This window comes from Typha angustifolia, chromosome 3 (assembly GCF_048772165.1).
Source record: "Typha angustifolia cultivar Huaian chromosome 3, ASM4877216v1, whole genome shotgun sequence".
NCBI lineage: Eukaryota > Viridiplantae > Streptophyta > Magnoliopsida > Poales > Typhaceae > Typha > Typha angustifolia.
This window is the reverse complement of record NC_133241.1, coordinates 2,073,524-2,083,908: the sequence shown is the minus strand read 5'-3', so window position 1 is coordinate 2,083,908 and position 10,385 is coordinate 2,073,524. Positions and strand designations below refer to the sequence as shown.

Sequence of the window (10,385 nt, the reverse complement as noted above, 5' to 3'; positions counted from 1 at the left end):
TGCTAATCCAAATATATTTAGTTTTGCTCTTCGTGATAAGTTTGGATAATTTTTTTGCGTCGCATCGTTGCCTAATGTGACTCCTTTGATGGCTGTGTGATGCCTTCATCCAGCAACGCCTGACATGTCTTTAGTAGCTCCTCGAACTCTAGAATTGTTGTTTGGTGGAACATCATCTCTCTAGGTTGCACACCGTACTCCATCTAACGACATGGTTCATCACCTCCAAGCAAGTTGCCTCGGCCATAACTCACTTGTCGAGTACCTTCTTTGCAAGAACATCCCTATGCAATGAAAGCTCCTAAAGAAGAGTAGTTGTTAGTTTGAGATTGTCGATTTTGTAAACTTTAGACCTTGTTTTACTAAGCTAATTGGCTTAACAGCTCCTTTATCAAATGCCTCTTCATGAGCACAACCCCATGCACCGCAACCAACTCAAAAAGAGTAGCCCTCATTTTGAGCTCATCAACTTTGGTTTGTAGAAACCAAGACGTCTCCATCGTAACTTGCTCGTTGATTACATCCTTCACAAGAACACATTCGCATGCCATAGTCTTGGGCTCGTTGACCTCCTTGTCGCCTCTAGATCGTAGCTCTTTCAAGTAAGATATCTTAGTAACTCTTTTGTCGAGTACCACCTTCGTAAGCACAAGATGCTAGGCTATGTGCTTATAAATTCCTATTTGATTCTTTTCCGTTAGGCACTACTAGTGACCTAAAATGGAATCATTAGTTGAGGTTGCCTATAGTTATTAGCATTATCACCCTTTTTTTTTTTATGGAAACTGACTTGGAATTAGTTGTCTACTAAAGATAGGCTTTTCAACCATAGACTACTTATTTGACCTAATTGTGACATATGTAAAACAAACATTAAGACTCTTGAGCATTTATTACTAGACTGTGAGATTACTAAACAATTATGGGATTTAAACATGTGTGTTTGGTTTTCATCCGTTTAATGACAACTAGCTGCGATAGGACGACTCAAAAGAGGGAGATAGTTATCTCAGTGAAAAGAAAAACTTGATCCTTAACATAATTGCAAAGCCCAAAAACAAGTGCAAGTTTAATACTACCAAGTTATCTACCTATGTTTGGTGGAGAAACATGAGTTTAATGGCAGTGGATTACATTCAACCTAATCTTAATCATAAATCCATGGAAAACCAACCTCTAATGGGGTTAAAATCAATTGTACTTAGATACCAATGATGCAGTCATGCTGACTCAAATATTTTATTAGTAAAGTCTCACTTGTCAACTGTAGAAATGAACTTTTTGTTGAGTTTTTGATTAAATTAATTTTTTTTTAATTTTTTTTTATTGAAATAGACTATCTATCAAACTTATGGGGTTTAATTTACTATGATCCTAACAAAAATACTAAACTAATTAGCATTTCTAAAAATGCTAATCAGTTCAACATTTTTTCACCAAACAATTTTTTCTTAACTATAAAAAAGTTAAAGTCATAAAATTTATATACATAAAATGCTAATCAGTTTAACATTTTAAAACCAAATAAAAATACTAAACTGAATAATATTTTTACTTAGAAATAAAGGGCTGATTAGTATTTTTATTATAACTACAGTAAATAAGATCATATTTCTTAGTAAGCTTGAAAAGTAGTCTATTTGGATACAAATAAGTAGGGTTATTTTGGTCAAAAACTCCTTTTGGGTTGGTCGACTGACTTGAGGAGTCCTAGTATACATATTAAAATCCATTCTCAATTCTTAGTCCACATTCTTACAAAAATGGAGGTACGTAGGAACTTGAAAAACCTTCTTGATGACATCAAACACTATAATTTTTCAACTAAATCTTTGTGGGATGGCACAAATCCTCTTTGAGTTCATTTCTATTTTGTGTAAAAATATAATCTTTTGGGCTTCTTGATTCCAATTTATATATAAAAAAAATTGCTACGTCAATTGCTGTCCCTGGAAACAATTTAGTAGATCAATTTCTGAAATGATTGGTATAATATTATCTTAAAAGATAATCATTTTATTTTCCTTAAAAAAATAATCTACGTGACTGTATGTATACTAATTAAAAATCTTAGTAGTTTGATAAACAATTTAAAAACTATAATAGAATGGTAACAAGTTAGGGTAAGAATAGCTGATTGCTTAAAAACTCATCTCAAGTTTGATGCATTCAGCTATCCAACCACCATCAAATCCATTTTCACCCCTACCTGAGATTCTAAGAAGCATCAACAATTTTAACCAATTCTCTACCTAATACCATTACCATCTACTGCTCTGAAAATAGAGAATGAAATAACTTCTCTACAAGCATACAAAGCTCTAATAATTTCCAACAACCAACCATCTTCTTCCTAAGGGACTTTGATTGCAAATGGTAACAGCCCATTTGGTTTCCCACCTTTATTCCACAGGCTTATCTTCAGTGCCTTCACCAACCATTTCCAATGTTGTACCAATCATATGAAAGCCTGTGCTTCATAAAGGTTTACATATCTTCGTACACTATTTCATGTACACCACCTATATGCAATTACAACAGTTCCTAAGAACTCATTAGAAATGAGCTCTCACTTGACCTGGAAGAACAGTAGCTAACAACCAATTTAATACAATGCAGATGCTTTAACTACTGCAACAGATCAGGTGCCATGACAATCTTCTCAATGTTCATGCAGGAAAAATGATGAAACCTTGCTACTGTTGGCAAATGCTAATTGTAAATAATGAATATGATGGCCTACCAAAGGCAAACCTTTGTGAATGACCTGATGAAGATAAATGACATTATCAACAATGTTTATCAGTCTTATGCTCAGTGATATATCATCAGTAAGTCTTCTTTTCTACATGAAGCCAGTACTAAGCATGTGCAAATTGGCACTGTTATTTAAGAGCAATGATTGAGACAACTTCTCTATTTCATGCAGTGAGTATATCATCAGTAGGATAGGCCTTCTTTTCTACATGAAGGCACTATTAAATGGGCAATGAGTTGGTACTGTTATTTAAGAGCAATGATTTGGTCAACTTCTCTTTCATGCAGTGTTCAGATCAAATGCAAGATTATAACAAGAAAGAGACGACCAGGATATTGTCTGTCAAATAATAAAAAGATTAAATGGGCAATGACATATTGCAGATTGAAAAGAATATATAAGGCTTTACTAGATCTGATTCTAATCTAGTGTCCAGTCCAAACAAGAAACTAAATTCAATGCATGTAAACTCAAATACAATCTGAAGTTACGAAAGATATATGACTAGGAAGATTCATCCTAAATTGTAAACCAAGCTAAGGAATGTGGACCACACTTATCTATTACAACTGGCATCCAGATGGGGGCTTGTACAGCCATGCAGGAAGAGACCCAGGTCAAAGTAAAGTTGCCTAGAGTGTCCTTTGCTAGCAGATTGCACAAGGAAGCAAAGGCATGGACCCTCAGATCAGATCACACACTAGAATAGAACCCTTGACAAACAGGCTTCCCAATAAGATGACAAGATTAAAAATATCAAGGTCCCCAACCTGACTTCCAAGTGGAAGAAAGAGCCCTGTGGCACTTCCATTCCCACATTCATGATAGGATGTACAATAAATATACCAAATGTAGTAGTGAGTCTATGCACTGCACATCTCTCTACAGGAAGAGATCAGAAAAGTAAAGGCATCCAACACATAGGAAAGAAGGAGAAACAGTTCAGCAATTCTATTATCTATGTTTTGCTTGCATCTTTAGCAGTCTTACCACCCAAGATGGTGCTTGTGCAATAAAAAAAGATGACCATTTAGCTCACCTATACAAAAAGCCACATTCTAAGCACATAAAGCAACCCAAAAGCCTAAAAGGTCAGATCCCATCAGGAGATCCATTACTGGATTCCTCACAAGTGTTATGGTTATTAGTGTTGTTGGAATTGGTATCGGTGTTGGTATTGGTATTAGTGTTAGCATTGGAGTAGTTGGTATGCTTCCTTGAAGAGCCCATGCATTGGTGAACTGGATACTTTTGAGCATTGAGCTCTATCTTCCTGAGAGCAGCCTTCCCTAGATCCACACCACAAATGTCTGAAAGCCTCACCAGGTATAGCAGCACATCAGAGAGCTCCTCCCCCAAGTGCTCCTTCTCCTCCTCCTCCCATCCAGGAAGCCCCTTGGGCACCTCTCCCTTCCATTGAAAGATCTCTGACAACTCCCCTACTTCTCCCACCTACAACCAACGGGAGTTCGCATACACAAAAAGGAAAAGGAGAAAGTAACTCAGAAAAAGATGAGGAAAAGGATGAAACAAATAAACCAGCAATAAAAGGGAATGAGCTAAGCATTGAAAATTTAGGCTACCCCCGTTTGCTTTGTCGGGGCATGTTAAAGGGACCCATCTCTCTCCTCTCACCACAACATGCAAAAACTACAGCAAGGATGCAACTTTATTCATGAAGGAAAGCAAAAACCCTAAAGCCATTAGTGGGTATAGCTCAAAATCGATCAAAAACAAAAACCCACCAACGAAAATGCTACACGAAGAGAAAGACAACAAAGAAGCACGCCAAGAAGACAACTTTATCTAAGAACACAAGAACAAACCCAAAACCCATTAATGGGTATCGCTTCAAATCGATTGAAAACAAAGACCCACTTGGGGAAACGCAAGTCCGATACGGTTCTGAGGGTACCAGGGCAAGGAGGAGGTTCCTGGGGCTATGGAACTGCTCCCAGTCTCTCTCCTTTGCGAAGTCCGCCATCTTCTTCTTGAGATCATCAAGGGTAACGCTCTCTCGTTCGGCCATGGTTATTCCCTTATCTCTCTCTCTCTCTCTCTCCAAGTCTACTGTGTCGTTTTGCATACACGTCTGCCCCCCCACTCCTCTAGCTTTCTTTTGTATTCGTCCTATGGGATGGAGGTATGAAACCAAAGAGACAGCGAAGAAGGGAATAAAATAGACGAATAGAGTGTTTAAGCTCGCTCCTTTTTGCTCTTTCCCGAAAGGGAATAAAGATCTGAGAGGAACGCAGAGTAATGGAAGAGGTGCGCGCAGACCGGCAGAGAGAGAGAGAGAGAGAGAAGGAGAGAGAGTGGAGCTTTTTGCCGTAGCAAGTTGGGTAGGTTCTTGCTTTCTTTATTTGGTAATGGAATAATGGGGGGAAAAGAATCGGGTATCGCCGGTCACCCGGTGTGGGGTTCTGGTTCTACTTCTTAATTCCTCTCGACTTGGTAGAAAAGTAATAATAAATTAATAATACCCATCTATGGTTTTGTATTTTAATCAAGATTGCTTGCGATTAGGAGAACAAATTGCTTCGGGAGTTGGGATTGCACGACTCTTAGAATCTTGCGGCGAATTTGGTCGCCACGCGTGTTGCACAATTGAATTCAGGTTAATGATATCACTCAGCGAGTTGGCAGGTATTTCTCCCCGACCATTTAACTTCGATCCTAAATAATATTATAAAAAAATTATTTACTAATTCAATAATTTAATTTAATTAATTTGAAAGAATAGCAACCGAACGACTTAGAACATGCACTACAAACTTGCATTTTATACCTTATATTTTCACGTATTTATAGTTTTATGGCCATAAAAGTTATATCTAGAAGAGGATGAAAGGTAGCAGGATAGGTTTGAATGTTCCTCTTACGATCATTTCTTCTCTTTCATTTTTATTAGAGAACTACATCTCGTTCGAAATTCATAAAAACTATATATTTATTTCTTAATTTGAATTTATTAAATTCCTCTTAGGTTTTATTTATTTGACAATAATTAATAGGTATTATGGTTTAGGCCTTAGATGAGATAGGTTTCTTGGTATGAAGATGGGTATAGGTTAGATAAGTGTATATTTAGTCATTTTTATAGTACAGGAGTTTGATTTAATTTAGTTAATGGATCTAAGTGTTATGCAAATATTTTATATAACATAGGGGGCAGTTTATAAATATTAAAATATAAACCATAAATTATAAATACGTGAAAAGATTGGATGTTAAATACAAATTTCTGTTATACCGATAATTTTGGGCGAATTTGTATGAAAGACAAAATTATTTTTGGTTCTGTGTCATCGCTAAGCTTTGCTAAATTACCAAGCTTATATCTGATGTTATCTATGAAATAATTCTAAATAATGATAAAAGAATTGTGACAGAATAACGGTGAACGTTTAGAGGGTCAAAATAAAATTATCCCTTAAGAATTTGTTCATACTTATAATAATAAGCCATTCTAAGTGGTAAATAAGGAATATAATTTTAGAATAATAATAATAATATTTATTATCTTAAAATTAGGATTTGATTATAGAAATAATTATTTTAATGTATTTTAAAAATAAAAGCATAATAATAATTTTTAAAATAAGGTATAAAGTAAAAGAAAAAATGAAAAAAAAAATATATCTTATTTTTTATAAAATTGTGATAGATACTTTTGATTCGGTATAAACTAGATTAATCTGATATATATCAAAGTTAAATTAGTAATCGAATTAGTGTATGGTATAAGGTATAATTCTGATGAATATTATTTATAATTTAGAATATAGAATTGGTACAGCAAAATTGTTTTAAAGAGTAGTCCAATATTGTTAAATTATTGGCATTGATAAAAGATGGTTGGGAAGAAATACAATAGTTTCTATCCAACAAAAAGAAAAGAATTATTGAGTGAGGTCCCCTCTATCAGTCATTTTCAACTTTAGCTTTTGTTCAAGAGGAGACCATTGCATCACATGTGAAAGATAAAGACTATTCTAGTGGTCCACTCTTTCTATCTTCTTTTTTTGTTGATAATAACACTCTTGATAACTGCATTTATCACTCTATCCCTAACTCCTACCTGAATATTTAATGATGTCCTCCAATATATTAAGCCATTATGTGAGGATAATTGCCTATGTCAATCATTTTCATCTTAACCATTCTGCTAATATTATACTATTAGATGATAGTTAAATACTTTTCTCTTCCGAGAATGAAATTAGATTAAATATGTGAGTTACAGAAAAGAAAACATTTATAAAAAAATTTATGCTATGCACAATTAATATGAAAGATGAATTAGATCGATGATGTCATGCTTGACGGCTTTCAAACTTTCATCAAATTCAGAAAGCCATCTTTTTGGCTAGCATTGCTAAGCAATCGAGTTTCTTTGTGGATCGTCCGCACATTGTTTTGCCACCCAAATCTAAGAATCTACTATATCTTTTTCGTTTTGTCTTATTGCCGCCACCACCTCTATTTGAGACCGAATAGAGTTACAATCCAAGGAATAGTTGATGATAGTTTAAATAGGTATTATTTATTATTTATTTGATTTAAATTTTTTTATTTCATTTTCTATAAATAAGGTCTTATGGCTTGTATCTTTAGCATGCTTATTGGATGAATTTATCTTTCTCAATCTCCTCTCCTCTCTCTAGCTTTCTTTGTATCATTTAGAAAATCATTCTCTTCCCTTACTGCCTTCTCCTCTTAGTGGCTTTCTCTTTCACCGCGAATACCGCGATGATACCCTTACTCGGTGGGAGCAATCCTACTAGAGTCATTACCTATGTTTTATCAACATATACATCAACTCTAGTCCTAATTCATCTATCATTTATCACATATAAACCCTAGATTTAGTACAAATTGCTTTTAGTCATATAGTAAGGGTCTTATTTGCTGTCTTGGACTGATTTGCTCTCGATCCTCACTTAGGCCGAATCATTATATGAGTTCCATATTAATTACTTCATCTCCAGTATGATCTTGTTAACAATGTTTTTGTGCAAGATCTATCTTCAAATTATCAACAACTCTGAAATTATATATTAGGGAGATGAGAGATCTTAATGAAATGATACAGGATTGGACATGGGAAATAGAAATTGTTGGTTAAGGTTTGTGAATGTGTGATCTCCATTAGGTGAGGTAGCCTCTATCAATCATTTTCAACTTTAGCTTTCATTCTAATAGGAGACTATTACTCCATCATATGTGAAAAGAAGGACCTCTCTCACACATTTCTAGTGGGGTCCACTCTTGCCTATACACAAACTAAGTCATTTCTAAACTGCCCCCTCTCCCTATTTTTCCTCATCACCATCAACTCTTTCCATCAGATAGGATAAAATTCAAAGAGGTGACGGATAGATTAGTTAGTTAGCCAACCTAGGAAGGGGATTTCTCTTCTATCTCAACTGTTACATTTTGACCTAGCCAAGTCGGTCAACGTACTTGAGCCGATTTGGGCACATCAATTGAGGGGTGTGATAGCTTATTTTAATTACTTATGTATTTTATTTGCTTTGGAGTCCTTAAGTCGAGTTAGTCAACTTAATTGGTGTTGGTCGATGTTGGTTTAGCCGCCACATTAGGAGCCACCTATAAATTAGTTGTGGTGTACCCTAGTGAATCATCTTTTAGAGAACTTGGAATTGAACCTAGTTTAGCACTAATCCTCTCCCTCCTCTCTCTCCCTTGGTTCCCTAAGCCGAACTCAACCCGGCCGAGCCTTGCTCTACTGCCTCTCCCTCCACAGTCTGGCGACCAACTCCACCTAGAAGCCCCCTTCTCCCCTCTCGACTTGCTCAATGCACTATCCCATCCACCACAACCTTTTTTTCACTTCCATAACCCTAACCCTAGCCATATCATCATTTTCGTCGTCCACGTCAATCCCACCATTACTGACTCTTGGTCATTGTAACTATCATAACTTTCGATTTACACATCCAATCGATTGAAATTCTAATTGCATTGGATTCCTGACTTCTAGGAAACAACATTCTTAAATCTCAGATCATTTCAATGGCTTAGATTGATCATCATTACCTTCAAAAGTTTCATGTTCAAATTTATCCAAAGCTGCATCTTAGATTGGAATCATCTTCCTCGAGGGTGATTACAACAAGTTGGGTTGGTATTAGAGCTAGCTTTCCTTGGCGTGCTCCCACCATGACAACTCCAACTAGATCCATGGTAGCAAGAAAGAGAGAAGAAGAAGGAGCACCTTCCACATGCGCGGAAGAAAGATCATCTTCCCCTCTATCTGCGAGCGCTCCCAAGTAAGGTGGTTGGCTTTTTTTCCGCGCTATCACCTTCTAACCTTGGTGTGGATCCAAATATTGAGATGTTGTTGAGGTTCAGTGAGACTTTGGGTTAGACCTTCTCCACCATCCTAGCCTAAATTATCAAATCCTTGAGCCAAATGATCATGCAATAAAATGTCGGGTTATTGCGGGCGATCTGAGAAGGTCCAAACCTAGGGCCAGAGCAATGCCATACTCCTATGCTTGAACCACCACATATAGAGGCTAAAAGACCACCTGAAAAAGGCCCTTGATGATCCCACTAGTCAGCCAAGGTTTGGAAAGAGAAGCCACACCTGAGTTGAGGTTAAGCAAGCTTCGTCGATAGGTTTGAAGACGACGTTGATGCCAACCTATAGGTTATATGATTTTGCAAGATGATCAAGGAGTTAATATAGGACATTGAAGGAACCATGCATCGCCAGAGGAACATCCACCTTCGGTCAAAGTTGGGCCAAGATTTGACCTTGTCCTCAGGTGTACCGTTTGGTTGGAGTTTTAGATTTTCTGAGGTAGAGATTCGGTTGATTGGTTGTCCCATGCCGAACCATTCTTTATCTTTCAAGGAATGGTTAAGGACCAAAAGGTTCTCCTTGCATCCTCCTGCCTTAAGAACTTCTCCAAGCAATTCATCATCGAGTGTGATGCGTCGAGAGCTAGTACAGGAGTGGTGCTAATTCAAAAAGGAAGACCAGTGGCATATTTTAGGAAAACATTGTTAGAGAAATCAATACAGTTGTCCACCTATGAGTGGGAGATATTGGTGATACTTCACATGATCACCAAGTAGTGTCCTTACCTTATTAGATGATGCTCTGTGATTCGTACGGACCAGTGGAGCCTTTCTTATTTCTTAGGGCAACAAATACATATTACCATATAGCAAATTTTTATATGGGTAGCCAAGTTGATGGAATAAGACTATGATTTGGCGTATAAGAAGGGGATTGAAAATCAAGCTACCAATGCTTAATTGTGCAACCCATCACCGATCGTGTGGCCTTCTCCACTCCCACTTTTCCCTTCTTTAAGGAACTATGGCATGTAGGTACAATCGACTCGAGTTATTTTGAGCTTTACATGAGTTCATAGCTGACCCAACGCAACATTCGAAGCTTCAAACACATGATGGACTGATCTTGGACCATGGGTGCATCCACGTGCCCATGAACTTGGAGATGCATTGCTAGTTGTTAGAGCACTTCTATGACACTCTAATAGTAGGCTACGAAGGGGTGTTGAGGACTTATAAGCGGCTGGCTCAAAGCTATACTTGGATAGGAATAAGGGTCGATGTAAAGTGCTAC

The 10,385-nt window shown here is 36.8% G+C and overlaps 1 protein-coding gene across 1 annotated transcript; it reads right to left on the bottom strand.

The window, feature by feature from the left end:
* Positions 1 to 3,686: 3,686 nt before the first annotated feature.
* Positions 3,687 to 5,125, bottom strand: LOC140758348 (uncharacterized). Its single transcript, XM_073094477.1, has 2 exons — positions 4,674 to 5,125; positions 3,687 to 4,210 (listed from the first exon to the last, which is right to left on the bottom strand). Exons 1-2 carry the CDS (start codon positions 4,842 to 4,844, stop codon positions 3,851 to 3,853), a joined length of 531 nt encoding a protein of 176 aa, XP_072950578.1. The 5' UTR covers positions 4,845 to 5,125; the 3' UTR covers positions 3,687 to 3,850.
* Positions 5,126 to 10,385: the final 5,260 nt, after the last annotated feature.